The sequence below is a fragment of the Candoia aspera genome, chromosome 2, assembly GCF_035149785.1.
Source record: "Candoia aspera isolate rCanAsp1 chromosome 2, rCanAsp1.hap2, whole genome shotgun sequence".
In the NCBI taxonomy this organism is placed as follows: Eukaryota; Metazoa; Chordata; class Lepidosauria; order Squamata; family Boidae; genus Candoia; species Candoia aspera.
In genome coordinates this window covers 147,785,763-147,807,490 of record NC_086154.1, presented here as the reverse complement: position 1 = coordinate 147,807,490, position 21,728 = coordinate 147,785,763, and the positions used below count along the sequence as shown (strand labels likewise).

The following is a 21,728-nucleotide window of genomic DNA, read 5'->3' as shown; positions in this document are numbered from 1 at the left end:
GTCAGTTAAAACAAGATTTCACCGTAAAAGGAAATTAATCCACCAAGTTATTCATATTCCTGGTCAGCCACTGCAGTAGAAAGAATGCTAATAAACAGAAAAACCATATAGCTCTGTTCATGATTAATTTATGGCAATTCTATGAAAACGGTAAAACTGTCAGAAATGTCTTTAAAATGGTAAGAAATTCAAGGAAGACAGGTCTATCAGTGCCTAAGTTATCCTTGATACATTAAGCAGAACGGTGCTCAAGCTTCCTTTATCCTGTCTGAGAAACCCTGGCTGGCAACAAGATCCTCAGACCTTTTCTTTATTCCCATCAGCTGGAAGGAGCTCCTGACAGGGCTCTGCCTCCAGAGTAAGAAGTGGATTTATGTCATGTGTTCAGAGCATGGGAGAGGGGAAGCTACTGCTTGGGGCAGCACAGAGCGGTGGTCTGAGGGAGCCCAGGTCCTCCTGCCTTTGAAAGTAGATTGGGAGAGATATTGCCAATCTCACTGCCGCAAATGTACTGGGCTACTTTGTGTACGCAGTTTAACAGAATCAGGCAGCACTATGTAGGAATTTCAGATAGACATCTAAAGTGTCAATTAAATGAAGCAAGAGAAGGCATTCTTTTAAGTTTTGCCAGTTCTACTTCACACTCCTGGCCATTTGCACCAAATTATGGAGGTGTATCTTTTTTTGTTTTGGAATGATACCGACTTTGTAGTCTTTTGTAACACTTTCTGCTCGGTCTCCACATATATGTATACACTTGCGGCCTGGCGTGACTAGAAGCAGAGGCTTCTGGCCATTTGTTCCAGTCCCACCTCTCTCAAAAATGCAGAGTCACTAAAAAAATAAGCAGAGTCATGCTTTCTCCAAGGGTTTCAGCCTGCTGAGTCAATAAATACTGGGTGTGTTAGTATGAGACTTCTCTGGAAGGCTTTATCTTTGGGCAGCAGCTGAAGTTGGGTAAAGGTAATGCCTTATGCTGCCCCCTGCAGACAACAGATCAAACTACCACCTGTGAGCTTAATTTCATTCAAAAACAATAATACAAAAAAGTACATCATGGAATGAGTTGAAAGTGTAGATTCCAAAGAGCTGCTTAATGTAAGCTATCATATCCTGCTCCAGGAGGAGCTCAGCCTTTTTCCTTAGGGCATTATGATTTCCCTCATTCCTTCCCCATTTTTCAAAAGTAGTATAAGCAGTTTAAACTTTCACACCTTCTGGAACACTACACCCAAAGAGAATAAAATAAAATATGGTTTATAAGAACTGGTGACTTACCCACAACTGCTGTTTTTTGAGTTGAATTCACATTGACAGGTTATGTGCAGTGTCACAGTGAGAACCTTCTAGAGGCTACAGAGTTTTGGGGCAGGAACTCTGCCCCCCCCCCCCACTACATGACCATATGTGGCTCCCACCAAAACCCTTCTGTTCCTAAGACCAACACAGTGCATTTGAAGGAACAGAGAAGTCACCTGAGACCAAGTGGGATTAGAGGACAGGCTGTCTGGATTCACAGATGGCCACTCAAAGTTACAAGTGAAGAAGGTTCTTCCTTATTGTGATCACTGTGATGCACATGTGTGTGAAGAGCAAGCTTCTTACCTGGAAGAGGGTATGGTCATCATCACAAGGCAACAGAAGAGAGGGTGGCTCTTTCAAAGTCTGCATCTCTCTGGAAGCAGAGATCCAATCTACAGAACAGCCTTTCTCAACCTTTTGACCCTGGGGGAACCCTTGAAATATTTTTCAGGACTGGGGGAACCCCTGCACATTCAGGCTCAGTTATAGGCCGGAGGTTACAAAATCATTATATGCGTTTCATATGTAGGCCAGTATTACGGGCATTAACAGTGTTCTTAAACTAAAGAAGGAAACTTGCCTCTTTAATGTGAAGTTGCCCCAATTTGAAATAATTTTTAAAATAAATCGTGATCTCTCGGGTAGTGACCCCTTGCGCTCCACAGAACCCTGGCTGAGAAAGCCAGCTATGGAGGTCCTTGGTCTTTTGGCATAACTCCAGTAATGGAATACACTGTAGGAAAGATGCTGATGGTGTCCCTGCTGTTCTGGAGGGCGTGCAGATTGGAAGAGTACAGGGTGATTTAATCTGCTTGTAAAAAAAGCCTGATAGCTGCCAATACTCATCTGGAGAAGTGCTATACAAAAAGGCTATTCTCTTTAAATATCTCTTGGAAGTTGAGGAATAAACAATGGCTCCAGCAAAACAGCAGAACCCTATGGAAATCCCACCCCCCAATTAAACAATGTTTCCAGTGGTGTCGTGGGGTAGGGAAAAATGGTAGGCAATATGTTTTGATTCAAGTGAAAGACATTCAAAGACTGACTTTGGAAGGAAATATCTGGGCAAGGCGAGGATCTCTTTGTAAAGTCTATAGCTTTCCAACTTGATGAACCAACATCACAGCTACCCAAAAAGCTACCTTCCAGAGAAGGTTGATTTCAGAGGGTTCAACATTTTAACTTGATGAGAACAAGGGAGAGGCTGCAGGCCAAAAGCAACAGGGAAGCTGAAGGACAGAGATGAGCTTATACTTTAAGGAAACAATTAGCAAAATAGAAAAAAAAACCTCCTGACAAAGGTGAAAAAGAACGGGCAACAGAAACACCTTTATTGAAGGAAGAACCAAGCCTGACTATTTCAAATGGAAAAAAAAAAGCCAAAAGGTAATGATCCTGACATTGCAGGGAATCTAACTCCTGTTTCTGGACAAAGTATCAAAGGATATTCATTTAGCTGCACAAGAAGCCCTTGTGAAAGGCTTCCAAGAAGCAAGCATAAACTGCTTTACCTTGTCTCAGAGGGGTTGTGCAAATGAAGCCCCCAGGTTTTAAGTAGAAGGAAATGAGTTCTGGATGGAAAATTCATCTCGGATGGATGGAGAGGAGTATGGGTCGGTTGGGAGGCAGAGGTATTCCCAAGAAGAGAACAACTGGTAGACTGCAGTTGTCAAGGCCACCAAGATGTGGAAGCGTATAAAACAAAGGTCCATTAAAAAAAATAAAGACATTCCTGAGGGGGTGGAGGTCTATCCGGACCCTACTGCAAAAGGTTAGGAACTGTCCGATATCCAATGAAATAAACAGATTGACCCTGGGGTTGCCTCAGTAGGATTTAATGAGGGCCATCATCTCCATGTATCGGTGGCTGCCGAAATGGCTGATCTGGGCAGCAAGGATGTTGTTACTTCTAGGCATATGAATTGTCAGGATGAAGATGGAGTGACGGACGAACTTTGTTTCTACTTGGAAACCACTTTTGGACTTTTTGCTTGAAACTGAAAAAGATGAAGTTTTAATCTTGGGATTTGACAATTAGGATTGCGTAAGAACATAGAAATAATGTGTTTTATAGATAGAGTAAAATGTATTTTTATGCTTGTATTTGTACTGAAGATAGTTGGAAGTCACTCTTCTTTCTATCTCTCTTTTTGTTTCTGCAATTTTAAGTTCTTTCTTTTCTTTTTCTTCCTTCAAGTTCTTTCTCTTCTTATACATTTTACTTATATTCTGACATTTAATAAAGTTTATTAAAAAAATGGAACGATGGATGCACCAGTGTCAAATCTGTAATGCAAAATGCAAAGGAGGTGTAAACGTTTGCAAGGTTGTCTCTTCGTGTCCCACAGAATTGTCTGATATAACCTGTGGCCACAAAAATAGCTTTGGGAGGCTCCATATACCTTCTTAATTATGAGGAAAAGCAGATGTATTTCACCTGGACCAAACACCTGTCTTAGAAGTAAACTCCCCATCCAGACGTTAATGTTGCAGTGGTGAGGATAGGCACTCAGGAAAGGGGCAAAAAAGAAACAACTTCAGTGGGATTGTCTGAAATCAACAATCAGGAGAGAGATTCCTTGACACAGGGCAGAACTGAGAGAACTGTCTATGCCTAGAGAAGCAGAATGGAAATACCACACCTGTAAGGAATGCATCCAAAGATGGGTGAAGCAAACAACTGGAGGCACAACTGCCACATCACTCAGTTGTTGCAAAACATGATTCTTCTTAGGAAGGAGATCTTCTCTACCAGCACCTGAAGCATACCAAGTTGCAACAACAGTAAAGAAATAGCTCTTCTACAATATAAATCACTGCCCCTGTGAATTAATTCCAAAGGGAGAAGGAAAGACTTCTCAGATGTCCAGGAAGATGAAGTGCTGTAGATGCAGAAGGACTTGAGCTAAGTTGCAACACAACTTGACATAGAAATGCAACTGAGAGACTACAGGTAGTCCTCAGGTCACGACGGCAATTGGGACCGGGATTTCTGTCACTAAGCAATGAGGTCGTAAAGCATGACATCATGTGACTGCATTGCTTAGCAACAGCAATCCCAGCAGTCCCTGTTGCTGTCGTTAGGCGAGGACCTCACATGATTGTGCCACAGGAAAAGGAGCTGAAACCACGCCCCAGGCAAGCAGGCTAGCGGGCAAGAGCTATGGGCAGACAGGTGACCACTGCGGGCTGGTACTACAGAGTGTGGGAGGGCAGGTGTGTGCCGTGGGCTGGCCCTATCAGGTATGGGCAGGCAGGGACTACCGAGCATGGGCGGGCGGGTGCCATGAGCAGGGGCTACGGAGGGTGGGTGGGTGGGTGGGTGCCGTGGGCAGGCACTACGGAGTGCAGGCAGGCAGATGCTGCAGGCAGGTACTATGGAGTGGGGGCAGGTGGATGGGTGCTGGGGGTGGGTACCATGAGTTGTGAGCAGGCGCTACGGAGTACGAGATCCCCATGCCACCTGGGTGCTCCTAGGGGAAAAAAGCAGCAGGAACGGGGGCAATTTGCAATTTCCCACTGGCTTCCCCATGGACTTTGCTTATAGGAAGCCAGCATGGAAGGTTACAAATGGCAGTCACGTGAACACAGGACAGTGCAACTGTCATAATTGTGAGCTGGTTGCCAAGTGCCCAAATTGCGGTGCGACTGCAGGGACACTGCAACAACTGCAACTCCGAGAACCGGTCGTTAAGTCCCCCTCATTCAGCACCATCGTAACTTTGAACCTCGTGACCAAAATCAAAGACTGGGTGCAGGCAGTGCCAACATCTAGCAGGAACCATGGAAGAGAATGATATGCTCTTTTTGTTCAAACAATGATGGCCTTTGTCTGAGATGCAAATGGGACCATGGATGGTAGCAAGAGCGGATGAAGTGAGGTGACAGTCCTAGTATTGTACAAAGCTTCTGAACCCCATTCGGATGCTGAGGAGCCTCGTAGACGAAGACGTGATTTGGTGGTTGAATCCGAGAACAATACGGAGCGGAAGGCCAATGTGTAATGGTCTGCCTCACTGTACTTCTGCTTTTCTAGGGACTACGGGTCGACTAATCAAGACCATGAAAGGACTGATTCGGAATGGACCAATTATCCACTCTAGCACATGGAGTTAACTGAAATCTGCGATGCAGTTTGGAAGCAGCGTGGCCATGAAGTGACTACAATGTAGGTGATCTCAAGACAGCTGAAGAAGATTCTTGCTTGCAGTTATCCTGATAGATAAAATAATCCATCTATATTATATATAGTCCAGTAGAGTACCAAACAAGGGAGGTCTGTCCCAAATCTCTGTTCTGAGTTTGAATCCCATGCTGGCAGAGGAGCTGACGAATACTCAGAAATACGAACTGGAAAGTTTATCAGCAGTTGGATTACAAGCAGCAAGGCTGTAGAAAGCCATTGTGAAGAGGGATTCAAGTCTGCTGAAGCCGGGATAAGAGAGCCAGCAGACCCTGTATGCCTTCTTTACTTTTTGTTGTTGCACTGGGGCACCAAACAGTTCCACAGCTGTGGAAGCTTCGAAAGCAGGCTCTGGGCTGGCTATGACCTATGTGCATGAATCTCACGGGTATTATGAAAAAGCAACCACACACAGCAATTAACTGCAGTATCATTGCTTCTACTTCCAACGTAAGCCTCATGCTCATTCAACTGTGTCCAAAATCACACCACCAACACAGAAGAGAGGTGACTGAGTAAACTATGATTTCAAGGGCTACAAAAAGACCTTATACACAGAATTTGATAGACCAATAAGGTAAAAAATGCCAAGTAGGTGATGGGAGGGATAATGAAATTGAGCATCTAAGCAACATGAAGGGGCAGACAATAGGTTTATACAAGAAGCTACTTTAAGGTCTCTCCAAGGGAAGAAAATGAGTTGCCAAATCCATCATTTTAACTGTTGAATCAAATTAGCTCAACGGTTGAATATGAGTACGTCAACTCTCCCAAAACCCAGTATTTAAACAAAATCCAAACTGGCGGAGAACAGCAGTCAAAAAGACAAGCACAGAATGATCTTGTTTAAGGTATTTAAAAGGGAAGAATAGTAAGTTAGTACAGGAAACAGAAAGGAATGCTTGGAAAGTAGCACTCCAACCTAAAACATAGTACAGTCCGACATGTACTAAATTTTGCATGATTTAATGTGGAATGTGGAAGTGCCTGAAAAGCAGACTTGTAGCTCTCTGGGTCCCACAATGGAGATTTATTGCTGCTTCCTGGTTTCCTGAATGAAAGAGAAGCAGCCACTCTATGCTACAGAAGCAGGAGAAAACCACTTACATGTAGGAGTTAGGAGATCACTTGAAAGGCAGGAAGACATTCAGAAACAAAAAGCAGCACACAAAGCTATTTGCTTCCATTTCAAAAATAAAAAGGGAAGGAAATGGCACATCTATAAATTCTTCCATATGAAACAGGATATTTTTATTGGTCAGTGAGCTCTCTGGAGGAAGCACCCATTCAGCAGTTTTGGATACAACTTTTTTACAAGCTTTCCAAACCCATCTCCCAGATTATTATGCTAGACTGTAACTGATATTTTAACATCTCCAGCTTGCATCAAAGATTTAAAAAGTCCCAGTTAAGTAATGATATTAGCTCTCTTTAGACTTCACAACAGCAAGAGAGATGCTTTGTGCATCAATGGTGCTAGCACAGTATTTAAAGACATATATCCATGTGGAAGGGAGGGCCAACTTCTATAGGCTCTTACTACCTAGAAGTGTTATCCAATTCCCACCAGGCAAGAATAATAAAGCTAAGGGCCAGCTTGGTTTGCTGTTGTAGCAGGTCTTCGCATATTGCCTTTGATTCTTTAGACTGCAGCAAAAAGTAACTTGGCTTACTTGTATGAATCATCTGGAGCAATCTTCCCTAAGCTGCTGTACTCCAGATGTGATGTTATTGCAATTCCCAGCCAACATGCCCATAGAAGTTCCACAAATTGCAGTGACAATACATTTGGAGAGCATTGACTTGTAAAAGGCTAATCTGGAATTCCAGAGGAAGAGTCCCGAGTTCAGGCAGAGCTTGCATGTAAATTTTCAAAATTCAGCATGCTGATACAAGCAAGGATTGTTGGGCTTAAATAATAATTGTTGACAAATGAAGCACTACGCCTCTGAATGTATTTAGCCATCATTCCAAATTCAGACAATGTATGAATTTATACATTTCCCACTTTGAATATCCATACATGTAAAACAAAGAAGAGCAAAGTGACAGCAAACAGGCGACATTCAGTAGCTTACTGTCTGCTCCCTGATGAATGTAGCCAATGAGTAATAACAGCAACTAAATTGAATCTATTTACTGATGGAGCAATAGAGGCTAACTGATAGTTTGTCCAGATTCATGACAACTGCATGACTATGTTACAATTTGAATCCAGACTTATTATTGCAGTACTATATGTACTTCATCTCACATGGGCCTATTTTTTGGCTTTGTCCAAATGATGCCCCATTCAAATTTTACTGCTACCTATGTTACCTGCTATATTAATGTATCATGTTTAAAATTACCACTGATTATGCTACATATGAAAAGGAGGGCAGAGTCTCATCCAGCACTATGGTGTTCTGCACAGACCCAATCCTGTAAAAGTACAAATGAGGCTTTACTCAGAAAACTCAGCGCATGAGTAACAAAGTGGTCAGTACTCTCATTACCACTACCTAGCAGGAAATTTCTAGCGTGCATTTCTTGTAAAACCAACCAGGTCACTAGCTTTTCTAGTAAATTTTCTCCAGCTGTGGGGAAGAAAAGAAACTAACAGAAAGGGGTGCTTTCTCACTCAAAAGTAACCTGTTGAATGGGAGTTTCAGACTTCAGACTTCTACAACAATTGAGAGCCACATATGAATTCCAAGAATGTGGTTTCAGGAACCGTTTCAGAAATGTCTTATGTTGTAAACAGCTGGGTGGGCTATAGCACTTTAGTCAATCACTGGGTGTTAATTTTGGTCCTTTTCAGCTTACCTATCTCTGTAGGGAGAGGATGTCCAGCTTGGTCCAAGAGCTTAAAAATTCCTTTGGAAGGTACCAGCCAGTTTAAAAGAGATAGTAATTAAACTGCTTTTGAAAAACAAAATCTAATCTAGATCCAGAAGATTACATCCGATAATAGACTGATTCCTTCTTTAAGCAAAACATTTGAACAAATAGTCCAATGAAACAGAAACTCAGCATATGATTTTTCATTTTCACTTCAGACTCATTTTAGAACAGAGCTGCCTTGAATGATCTGTGGGATAACAATTATACTCAGATTGCTTCTGGGGCTCTGTCCTTGGCATTCTCTTATTTCTACCTTCCGCTTGTCTTATCCTTTCCCATGGCTTTCAGTATTCCTGATACAAACACCCAGTCCTCTTTTCTATCCCAGATGATCTGCCTTCTATTTAATCCAATTTCCATAATTAGCTGTGATACTCCCATCCGCTCAAGCTGATTATGTCTAGGACTGTGGCTCTTATCTTTCTATCCAATTTCTTATCTCCTTATTCATGTCTGCATCTACCCTATTATCAGGCATAAAGTGATGTTTTTCCCTTTGACACTCCACTTATACACCTTACAACATTATAAAAATATGGTAAGCCTCTTTTCCATTCAGCAAAATATGTTGTCCATACCTGGACACTTTTTGCCTTGAGAATTCTAACCTTTCTTCTGGCTTTTTATTGTATCACCATCATATCCACCCAGTACTCAGCTGTTGAAGGCAGTTACCACTCTCATCAATCTGATCCTACATCCTTCCTAAAACTTTTCACTGATTTCTTATCCAGTCCCTAATCTTGCACAAAGTTCTTTTCCTCACTTTCAAAACTCTCTTGATTTTCTCTCAGCACTTCTGTTCCAAAAGTACATTCACTTATCCATCTCTACTATTTTCTTGACCAACGGTCTCCCAGTACTGAAACACCATTGACCTTTATCACATGGCAGCCATGTGATAAAGGTAATAGGTTAAGAACCTCCTCAAATCTCATTATTTTGGGAAGGGTCTGGATCATTTCCTAGTCCTAGCTATATAAGTAGCCCTTGTTTAACAACCACTTGAACTTTGAATCACGTTCAATGTTACAACAGCACTGAACGAGGAGACTTATAACTGGTCCTTGTAGTTGTGGCTGTTGAATCATCCCCACAGTCACGTGATCACCGTTTGCAACCTTCACTGCCAGCTTCTGACAAGCAGCCTATGGGGAAGCCTGCAGGAAGTCACAAATAGTGATCACATGATGTCACACCTAACAACTGCATGGGATTTGCTTAATGACGGCAATCAGAACTGTCATAAGTTGGTGCAGTCATGTGACGTCACGCTTTATGATCACATCGCTCAGTGATGGAGTTGCTGGTCCCAATTACTGTTGTTAAGCGAGGACTACCTGTATTTTATTATAACTAAGCAAAAGTGCATGCAACTGAAATCAACACATATTCTACCCAGTCTTAATCATACCATTTTTTCCCAAGCACTCCTCATTCTTGTTTTCCTATCAAATTTTCAACAATCCTTGGAGAAGAACACTATCACATATACATGATCTTTGTAGGATTCCGTGTACTTAAAGAACATTCCACAAACAAATAAACCAAAAGACCCAATAGAAGCAGAGTTAGATTAGAGATGAGAAATCTTTTCCAGCCAGTGCAGCATTTTTCTGCAGGAAATATACTCAAAGCCACACATCATCAGTAGGTATAAACGGAGTTATCTCACAATCATACTTTCTTCCTCTTCCCCTCTGTCCCTTTTCCTCCCCAGCCAAACCTCGCTTTACTACTCAACATTTATGCTTAAGAAAGTATCCATTTGGAACAACTGCATCACAGGAAAGGAAGTTTCATAGCACATGAAGGGGATGAATGGGCTCTTCCTTACCCAGGTATGGCCATGCCTCCCCCAAATAAATCACATGCACATTTGAAAAGCTGCAGTCTTTTAAAGTGTCTTTGCAATACAGAGGATATAGCAAACTGAGACTGAAAGAGGAAGACCCACTGGGTACATCCAGGTTATAGGCCAAAAGTTCCTTATCCATAAAAATATAAAATGATTTGGGCAGGAGCAATGTAAAGTTGACAGTTGCAAGGTTCAATAAAATTAACCAGGGTTTCTGCCAAGCAGATGAAGATGAACTTGATTTTCACTATCCTGTCCAAGGAAAACTGGTATGATTGTGAACAACACCTGAGAGTAGCATTTCAAAGTTAAGAATTCTTGGCTAGCCAATCAAGTAAATAGGAACACCAATAGATTAAAAAAAAAAGGATTCAGTGAGAGGACAGCTTGGGAGGAAAACTAAGATGTTAAATTTTGGACATACTAAGTTTGAGATAGTGACATTACAGAAGAAATATCAGATCAGCTGAGTTGGATGGGCAGAAAAAGATCTTATAACAGTAGATTTCAGTTATGCCTTATAACTTGCTTGCCTATGAAAAAAGCTTTTGCTGATAAAGAGCAACACAGCTCATAATTCATTGGGACTACTGTACCCACAATAAATTCAGCCCTGTACTTCATAAACATTACTATTTTAAAATAATTTATAATAACATCTCATTGTTGCACTATGTGAAAATCCTTCAGCAAGTCAATTTTTCCCGTTTGCATATCAATCACTTGAAGGAATACACATATAAAGATGATGGATCAAGGCATCAGACATTCATTTGCTCCTTAAACCTTCAAACGTGGCCAGAACTTTTTACCCCATCCCCTTCAGGGTTGCCCAGGGGGCCACCAAAGATTTGTTTTTAGGGGCACATGCAGTCCCATAGGCTACCCACCAGGGAGTGGGACAGAATATTCTCTGAAGCATTAGTGTCTTCAAGCAACAACTCTGCTTTGCCAATATTTCTATTTCCTGATGAGAAAAGGCAGTCAACCAGGAGGCATTCCCAAGTGTAATGAACTGAAGTGGTTCTCTGCTTTATGGGCAAGATGAGACCCAGCGGCCCAGAGGTTTTCCATCGCTAATATATACGTGGCAACAGATTCTTCCACAAACATCAATCAGGTATCCAACAGCAGGTATTTAATACCAAAACAGTTTTCAGTTTAACAAAATAATAAAGTATATGTGGATTTTTTTTCCTCAGCAAAAGTTAAAAGCTACTAACATTTCCAGCTCAGTGAAAAAACTGAGTGAAAAGTCTGAACCTGCCCAAGTATCTGACTCCATCCCATCCTACAACTAGGTCTCTGGCTCAGGTTAAGAGGTTACCTTCACCTCAGTAAGTGCCAAATGAACTAAGCTGTATTAGGGATCAAAATGAAAACGAACCAAAGAGGTTAAAAGTGAAAATGTGCCAGCAACAAGGCAAACAAAAAGCAGGATGATCACCCTACTTCCAATATGCCAGTAATCAAGTCCAATTTTCAATAGTTACTGGACATTAGGATTTTTGAATCCCTGCTGCAAGCAGCCTAATACCAGTTGTCAAGTGTGTTAACTATGAGTCACCATGTTAATGATCAAATCTACAATACTGAAATCTAACACTGGATCTGAAATACTATAGCTATCATGGTGTAAATATTCGATTTGAGCATGTACGTGACTTGGAGAACTGAGGGCAGAGATGCGTTTCAGCTTGAGTGCTGCCTGCTGTCCAACCTCTCTAAGGTAGATCCCATCAGCAGGCAGGACTTACCCACAGCCCGGAACAAGCAGGCCCCATCTTCCTTCATCTGTTTTATGATGAACCCTTTCTTCTCTCTCAGCGCCTTCTCGAATCTGTGTTCCTGCTGGTGACAGGAGGGGCAGATGTCAGCAAGTTAGACAGCATCCCCATCCCACAAATGAGGGAGGGCAACATAACCAACTTTCTCTCCTGTTCTACCCATGATTTCTTATAAAAATAGGGACCAGGTGGAAAAGCCACATTGGAAAAGATTTTCCACATACCATATGTAACTCTGCTGCCCACTAGAGGCTGATTCATGCCAAGCAGTGATCATTATAGCACCGAGTTAATCAATAAAGATGCCCCCAGTTAATTCCAAATGATGTTGTAATCAGGGAATAGTACTGTATAGGATTGGCACTAATGGGAAAGTGCACAATTTTATTTATATATCTGATTTATACTCTGCCTTTTTACTCTGGTAAGTACGTAAGGCAGCTAATACAATTTAAAAATCAAAACAGAATATAAAAATATAAATTAACAATAACATTTATATTGCATTCAATTAATTAAAAGCCTGATGAAAGATGTCTTCAGGGATTTTTTTAAATGCCAAGAGAATAAGGGGCCAAATACAGCTCCTGAGGGAGTGCTCTCTTTTCTGGGAGGAATACAGGAAAAGGCTGTCTCCCATGTGCCAGAAAGATGGACTGCTGACAGCATGGGATTCTTCAAAAGGGCCTTCAGACTGTCAGGTTTGTAACAGGAGAAGTAACCCTTTTATTGATCCCAAGTCATTTAAGGCATTATAGGTCAGTCCCAACTTCTTAGACTGTACCCAGTAAGCACAATTCCCACAGTCGTAAGTCAGATCAAAGCTCTTCAACTTCCATGGTTTTTGCACAGGGAATACTACAGGCAATGAAGCAGAAAGTTAACACCTAAGGAACTCATACAGCACAAGGTACCTCTCCAGAGGCTTCATGATTACAAGCTCATTTTGGTACAACACCCATATTTTTTGCAAATACCCAGAGCTTTAAGAGCAGCACTTAGTGTCATGCCTGGTTATACAATTCGGTTTCCTGCGTTCTCCAACCCATATATCCAATATATCCAATTCTGCAACTTGAATGATTAGAAATTTGCTTTTTTTTCAAAGGAAAAAATAAAAACACCCTCTTCACATTCTAATTTTTCTCCCACATACCAGGTTCTGTTAAAAACCACAGAATTAACTAACCCTTCCTTCTCTCCTAGGTATTAAATTACATCCTGTGGATAAACACATTCACTTATGAATTCTAGAATTTCGCATGACAATTGCTTCAAGAATATGGGTAGGTTGCGATTAGTGCAAGTTTGAATAGTGCAATATTCAATTTAGTGCAAATTATGAATTGATACCAGGTCGTGTTTAATGCAAGCCAAAATTCAGTTAGTGCGAAGCTAACTGCAGAACACAGAAGGTAGCAGGTACGCTTTGGATCTGGGTTTATTCTCTTTTACTATTATACGGCATTCCATTAATAAACATAAAAAATTATGTTTAAAATTTTTAATTGCCTATTTCTGTCGAGCTGGAACCAATTACCCTATTTTCCACAGAAATATCACTTTGAATAGTGCAAATTTGAATAATGCGACCATTTTGTGGGGTTCATTAACCACATTAATCAAGACCTACCTATACTGAGTAGGTACATCTTCATTGTGCTCAAGAAATGATCACTTAATGACCCACTACACACAGTCTTCCAGTAATCTATTAAATTACTTTAGTCATTAAAAGTTGACCCCAACATGATGGCACATAATTAATCAAAAAACATTTATTAATGGTAATTCAAAAGACTACTACTCCAGATTTATTGATCCTTTTGTCTTTGGCTCAAATAGTTTCACTGCCATCTACTGGCAACAGGGAGAGCTAGATTTCAAAGTAGTAGAGATTTTCTATTCCCTTTGTTAGCAATTCTACCCTTTCACCACTCCCTACCACCCCCAGTAAATTCTACATTCCGTCTGAACAGATGAGGGAAAGAGAACTATGTATTTGCAGAGTCAGGGCACTAGATCAGGGACATAAAAAAGACTAGGTGATTGACGGTTCCTCTGGAAACCTCTACTGATGTTCCTTTTCTCTTTAGTTCTGGGAGCTGCCTTCCGTAATCTGGCAAACAGAGTATAGATTATTCAACTTCAGTCATGCAACAATTTTCTGAAACCCAAAAAGCAATCCCTAATCCAGCAGAGTGCTTTTTGCTACAAGAATTACAAGGAGGGCATAAAGCAGATTAATAATTAATCAATCCTGTTTTTAAAAGGAAGATTGAAAGTACAAAACAGTACCTTAGTGGTCACTTAGTGGCTTCAAACCTAAAGCTAGACTGAAACCAAAAATTTTCAAACTCATATTTCGTTCTGTTACTAGAAGTATAGGCCTACTCCAGCTCTGCTCCATGGAGGCAAAGAGCACCAGTGAACAAATGTGTGGCAGAAACAGGAATATACACCCAGAAAGAAAAAACTGCTGTTACAAGTGCTATGTATTTGGTGGGATCCTTCCTCCTTTGGCTGCTTTTGAAACTGGCATTCTGACATCATCCATTAATACTTAGCAAAGAGAATACAGAGCAGGCTTCCCCAACTAGTATCCTCCAAATGTTTGTGTGCCCCCATCCCCCTTATTAGCATGACAAAATGAGAGTGCTGACTGACTGAAGATGGGAGTTGTTGTCCCCCAAAGAAGGGAGTGATGGAGCCATGCGCAAAATGAACTTAAAGCTGTGACAGATTGGCAGAGCCCATTTCATAACTGCTGTGCTTGTCTTACAGAAGAAGAGGGAAAGGGAGTTGGATACTTGTATTGCAAGCCGCCCAGAGTCCCCCCGTAGGGGTGAGATGGGCGGTGAATAAATTTGTAAAATAAATAAAATAAATACTCAAAGATGCAGTTTAGCAGGTTGCACATTACATGTGGATTATATATTGCATGCCTCTCTTGCCAACTTAGCAGCCTTTATCACTGAAGGGAAAAATGAAAAATACAAAAACAAAAACCTTAATCTGTTTCTCATTGTCCTGTGAAGATTCCTTAGGCTTGTATGCATGAAGATTTCTAATGAATTCTACTATTATCAGGAACAGCACAAAGTGATCAATGATGAACTTTTAATTTTCACTGGATAAGGCAGGAACATAATGACCCTTATGTTGATCAGTTCATTTGAAACTTTTCAAGTAGATCTGACACATTAGGATGCAGAGAATATAAACCTAAACAGAAAATGCACTGTAATTATTGTAAGGTATGGGATCATTCTGCAACCTGAGTATGTCACATATATGATGACTTTAAGCCCCAGACTTCTCAGCAACGGACAGAGAGCTCAGGGATTTCTGATTGTTGTGGTCCAGACACCTGGAAGGTAGACCCAGGCTGTGGAAACTTGAGATATGTCAACAATATACTCAGACTTGCTAGTCCACAAAAGACACCATTCTGCAGACTCACTGTTCCACACAGATTGGCAGAAAAAACATGGGGTATTCTGCTTCTCACATAACAACCTGCTGTATTCCTACGCTGAGCACAGAAAAGAGAACTCCATTATCCTTCACCTTGCAGCCCACTTAACATCTGGTTGAAATTCCTTCTCACATATGACCACCGGGTAATGCCAAAATTATAAGGTTATATAACTTGTCTCTGGGATAAGTAAAAAGAGAGATAAACCCAATGCCTTGAAATGAATGTGCACTAAGAGAGAGGGCCTTATATATGTAGCTTTATGTAGTGCCTGACTTTGCAGGGACGATTACTTCATTTCAAGTTTCATCACAGAGAGTGCATTTCTATTCTCCATCCCAACTCAAAATGAGAAAGGCATCAATAGTTTATAGGACTAAGAAACAGTTATTCCAGACTTCTCAACTATGCAACTGTAACACTTTTGTTCATCTTCTTTCTATTCAATAAAAAGCCACATACTACTTCAATCGTTCAAAATCATTTATCATTTTTCCACCTTCCCTGTCCTTTCTTCATCTACCAATTCACTTCCAAATTGAGATTAGGAAATAAATGTATAAATATGTTGAGATGTGAGAAAAGGGTGGGTAACTACATGGGGGGCACAAAGGAAACCAGCTAAAGTCATGACTACAGCCAATCTGGGTATATCCATCAATATAGCAAGTGACTTTCATCCATTCATAAGAAATGTGTAACACACCTATCACAATCATGCTGGAAAATTGCACAAAAACATAGTGTAATTTGCCTGGGCACTTTGTAAAGTATGAAAACTAACACCTTCCTTTCCTCATATCCTTAATTGGGGAGGGGCAGGACACTTTTCATCTATTCCAGATCATATATCATGGCCAACAATAATTGTATTTATTTGATTTCTATAGCTGCCCATCTCAGCAAGTGACTGATCTGGGCAACAATACTGGTAATCTGGGCAACAATAAAGGTACTGATCTAACTGAATGCTTTGATGGCATGTCATGTGCCAAATGTTCTTCAAATAAGATGCAATCCTTGCTCAATGTCTCCTAATTTATCTGTAATCATGATGCAGTATCACATGGCCTTATCTAAATAGTTAGAGAGCCAGTTCAGTCTAGTGGTTAAGGTTCTGGGCTAGAAACCAGGAGTCTGTGAGTTCTAGTCCAGCCTTAGGCATGAAAGCTGGCTGGGTGACCTTGGGCCAGTCCCTCTCTTTCAGCCCAACTTGGTGCAATGTAGACTAGCCTCCTTGTGGTGCACCCCGGGCATCATGACTTGTCACGGCTAAATAGTCTACACATCTGGCTGCTGGACCTCACAAGGATTTCCCAGCAAGAAAAAAAAAAAAAAGCAGGAACACCAAACTGCTATGCCATACGATTAAAAAAAAATCTAAATAGTTCAAGCTATCCTTTTCTGTGCAAACCTCAATTCTTATACAGAACCATACACATATGGAATTCAACTCCATTTAGCTGAAGGGCTTGTTGAGCTACTTAGCAGCACATTTTGCAGTGTGGATTTCTGGGGGCTAAACAAAAACTAGAGAGAGCTTTGGTGTAGTGGTTAAAGCATCACGATAGAAACCAGGAGACCATTAGTTCTAGTCCCACCTTAGGCATGATGCCAGCTGGGTGACTTTGGGCCCATCACCCTCTCTCAAGCCCTAGGAAGGAAGCAATGGCAAGCTACTTCCGAAATCTTGCCAAGAAAACTGCAGGGACTTTTCAGGCAGTCACCAGGAGTCATGACTGACTCAAAGGCACAAAAACAAAACAAAACTAAAAGCAAAAACTACATCCATTTTACTTAATATGGCTCCCTCAAACTGTATTGTTTTATATTGTAACTCGCACCATCATTGATATTTGGTGAAGGTGATGGGAATTACAGTCCAACAAACCTAGATGTTTAGGTAGATGGTTAGAAATCTCAGCAGTAGATACTTTCTATAGAACTGTAGAAAGATTAAAGCAAAAGTTCATCTTAATTTCTTTTCAGATTTGTAAATTCATTTTTGATGACTAAGTAAGCAGATATACAGAGATCAGCAAATACACTTTAAGGCTCATAACTGCTATGGTCTTGAAAAAGCATTCAACAACAATAAGACAGTTTAGAGTAAATAACCATTTCCTCAGAAACTATCTTGAGTCCCAGCTCCAAAGAATACTCTAATGAAGATGACAGTGATAACGCGATTCTACATCAGTGGAATTCAAAGTAACCTTATGAACTAATGATGCTGGCTACATATGTCCCCCTCCCAAAAAAAATCCAGTGAGAATATTCAACATATCTGCAAGTAAGTTTGCTCTTTTTATATCTTCCCCCAGAACTATCTGCTATATCTAGGAACACTGCAAAACAGAAAGAATATTACATGCCTGATGAGCTGCCCTGCATGGTCTGAAAGAACTTATATTATGCAGGTCTCCTTCAATGAGCTCCATAAGAACTGTTGCTTTATTAACAGAATACTTGGCACTATGTTAAAATACCAAGGTAACACCAAATCACTGTAGCTGGCTTACAACTTGGAGCTCTTATCCCTAGGGAAGCCGCCGGACTAATTTTTTTTCCAAAAGTGCACATAGCCTATTTATTAAATAATGTAGCTGCCAAATGTTAATCAAACCACCTCAAGTGTGGCTATTCAAGTGTGGTTAAACAAGTGTGATAAAACAACTTTCTAAGCCTCTGAAACAACCTCATACTCACAAGCAATGTTTCCAAGTGAAGAAGACCCACTCAACTGGAAGACACCAAGTGACATAGACTGATATGAATTCATACCAAAATTTACCCACTTTTTTTAGAAAAAAGGGCAAACTATGGTCTAATCCTAAAACACATTGTTCACATGCCCCAGACTGTACTTCTCTACTCATAATTATTGTTGACATTCCAGTCATGTGCTTAACAGAATACCATACACCAATTAGGATCTGGCATATCTGTCACCACAGAGTTACAGAGTATCAAGCTGGCCTGCCCCAGAACTTAATTGAATTGCACTACTATTCAGAAGCCTTTTAAGTGAACTAAGCTTTTTGATTTGACAGTTTGTGATTACAGACAAATTAACTTGCCCCAAACTTTTAGATACATCAGTATAAACATTTAATGGGCTTTTTCAATACACAAAGCTTGGCAATTTTCCAAAACAACTTGCTTTGTTGCCTAATTGTTGCATTTAATAGGTTTTCCCTCAACACTGGACTCAAATCCACAGTGCTACAATTTAAAACAGCTGCCTTGCCTTCTTTTTCTATAGCAGAGAAATTTGGATTTTTATGTGTTTAAATTGCTGCATCTGGCAGAACCTTAAGCTAAATTCCAAGCCAACTATTCTGCTTCAACCATTTGACATCTGGATTTCACATCACTTCTAAAGAAAGGCTAGGATGGTAGTAAAGAATATTCCAGCTACCTTTTTTGCCACATTAACATCAGTTATCTCTCTAGTTGAACTTGTAAAGGTATCCCCCACATTGTTATATAATTTCCAAATATAGAGCTATAATCACACATTGATCAGTAATAATCAAGCACGGAGGCCTATATTTGCAATTCCTCCAAAATTGCAGAAAGAATATATAGCACTATTTTCACTGATTTCTACAACACTTCCTATCAGAACCTATGGTCCTTTCTCAAGCTTTTCCCAACCTAAAATAAACCGGTCTTCTTTTCTGGATACAATGGGGCTCTTGTTCCTTTTTTGCCCACCATTAGTGTTAAAATTTCACACCCCAATTTTTTTTGCCCTCTGAGGATAAAATCGATTGGTGAGATATCCTAGTTCTGATCACAGTGTAGGTACATAAATTTGTAGAGGTAAAGGTGAATCATCAATCAACTAGCCTAACCAATTTGGCAGGGAAAAAAGCCCGAGACAACCAAAATAAGTGGATGTAATCTATTGGTACATGAGACTCACTTGCGAGCAAAAACTTCTTGGCAGGCAAAAAAGAAACGAGAGCCTACAATGCCATAATTGCCATTATCAAAAGATTATCTGGAGTCTGTGGAAGTCTCTTCATATACAGTGACAGAACACCTGCCTTTTATTCCCAAACAGGCCATCAGGGAACATTAGCAAAACTAAAGGCTGTTCTCACAATGTTTCCCTTGTGGACACATTTCCGTGAAGCACTCCAATGGACAGCCTCCCCTCTCCTTCACAAGTCTGAATCCAAAGGTTCCCTTCATCCTTCCCTCAGTATCCCCATTCTCCTTTGCCTCCTATTCTACAGCTTCATATTCGCCGGTCAGCAAAGCCTTCCTCCATCAGCTAAGCAGATTTAGCAGAGGAGGTTCACCTTCACACCCACTTCCTCAATTACTGTTCTCCCTGCTTTCAAGATTGTACACTAACGCCTTACTACAATAACACACCCCAAACCCCCTTTTCAACCACCTCTCTTCCTGAATAAAAAGGACAAATACCTACATCAACATATGGAAAAGGTATTTCCCTATGATACAATCCTGACAATTTAACAAATTATTTCAGACACACTGCTACCAATGCACTAAATCCGCATACCTTTTTGCCACTGGCAAGCGAACTAAAAATTAAAGCTGGTGGAACTTTTTTCAATAGAAAAGACACATGACAGCCGGCTCATACGCGTTAAGTGGCAGTTGTAGATAGTCAGGAAAGCCGTGCATTACGGAGCAAACTCATCAGGAAGCCCACAGGGGCAGTAATTTGGAGCACAGCCGTATGCTTCTATTCATTCACAGCTCGGCTGACCATTTCTAACCACAGGGGGCTAAGTAAACCATTCTTGTCTTATAGTCCAGAGATGAGCCAAGTCCCTCCTTTAGCTACAGCATCACACTAAAAGTGGCTTCCGACGGGCTCCGGGCCACTGCCCTCTGCTCTTGCACGCCCGTCCAGGGACCTCCCCTCTCAATTTTCGTGTCCTTTCGCTAGAGGGTACCTGCTCCACGGTGGCCGGGTCCATGCTCTCGATGCGGGCTGCCGCCGTCTCGTACTCGTCCTCGCTGTTGTAGCCGGCGCCGACCTCATCTTGTTCGGGACTATTGCCTCCCCCTCCGCCAGGCCCCGCAGCCCCGCCGAGCCCTAGCCCGCCGCCAGGCCCCCCCTGCCGCCGCCGCTTGCTGTGGCCGGGCCCGGAGCAGCAGCCGCCGCCGACTCCGCCCCGCGCCTCGGTCACTCCAGGGTCTAGTAGGCCGAGGCCGGGCCCGTCGCCTCCGGCTCCAACTCCGGGATTCGGCGGCGGAGGGGACCCAGCGGGGGGCAGTCCCCAGCGCGGCGGCGGGGGAGGAGGCGAAGCCCGGGGACGGGCTCCGCCGCGTCCGGAGTGCGGGTCCCCGGGCCCGACGCCGCCTCCAACGCCGACGCCGCGTGGGTGGGAATCGGCGCCGGGGCAGCCCCGGGGGTCAGGGCCGCCTACGCCGCCAGGTCCCCCCGGGCCGCCGGGGCCTCCCCCTCTCGAGCCGGGCTGGTCCCTGTCTCCGTCTCCGGCAGCCGGGCAGGCCTTCTTCTTGGGCAGGATCGTCATGGCCAAAGCGGGGACGGGGAGGGAAGGGGACGGGGCAGGGAGGAGGAGGAGCACCGAGTGGCAAGAGCCTCGGGCAGGAGCTGCGCGGAAGGGCGCGTGTCCGGGAAGCGGCGGCCGGGCGAAGAACGCCGCGCTCCGAGGGCCGAGCGCCGGCGGGTGCCCGGATGAAAAGGGCTAAGCCACGAGCAGGTTACCCGGATGAGGAGGGCTCCGGGAGGGACAGAGGGAGGAAGGGGCAACGTCGCGGGCGAGGAGTCGAAGGGGACTGCAGAGCCTCTGTCGAAAGGAGGAGAGGGAAGGTGGAGGCGAGTGCCCGGATGACAGGCTCAATCACAACGTATCGCCGTCCCACGGCAGCTCCGCTCAGCTCAGCAGGGCGGCGGAAGGAAGCGAAGCATTCAATCCCCGGGAGGCGCCCAGAGGGAAGCGGGCGTCCCGAGCAGCCCAGTTCCGCTGAAAGGGCCTCTTCCCGCTGGCTCCTACGGCTTCCGGGCTTCTCGCGGTCTCCTGACAGCGGCGTCTACTACGGCCCATCTATGGGCCCGGCCTAGTGTCAACATCAACACAGCCGGCCTCTGACCCCGGCGAACTCAACTTCCGTTTCCACGCCCCTTAGCAACAGGTGAGGTGGTCCCTAGGCAGACCGTAGCAACCGCCCCACTCTTAATGGCTGAGGGGCACGTGATTTAAACGTTCATGGGCTGGGAGT

General features: G+C 42.7%; 1 protein-coding gene across 3 annotated transcripts in view; it reads right to left on the bottom strand.

Moving 5' to 3' along the window:
- Positions 1 to 21,642, bottom strand: part of OTUD5 (OTU deubiquitinase 5) — a 58,577-nt gene extending 36,935 nt beyond the window's left edge. The window contains exons 1-2 of one of the 3 annotated variants that reach the window (XM_063294154.1): positions 20,435 to 21,642; positions 11,987 to 12,080 (exon numbers count right to left, since the gene is read on the bottom strand). In XM_063294154.1, coding sequence (XP_063150224.1) covers positions 11,987 to 12,080; positions 20,435 to 21,019 — 679 coding nt within the window. In that variant the 5' untranslated portion in view covers positions 21,020 to 21,642. The remainder of the gene's footprint in view (positions 1 to 11,986; positions 12,081 to 20,434) is intronic. The other 2 variants (XM_063294152.1, XM_063294151.1) reach the window with 2 other exon arrangements.
- Between the last annotated feature and the right edge of the window lie 86 nt (positions 21,643 to 21,728).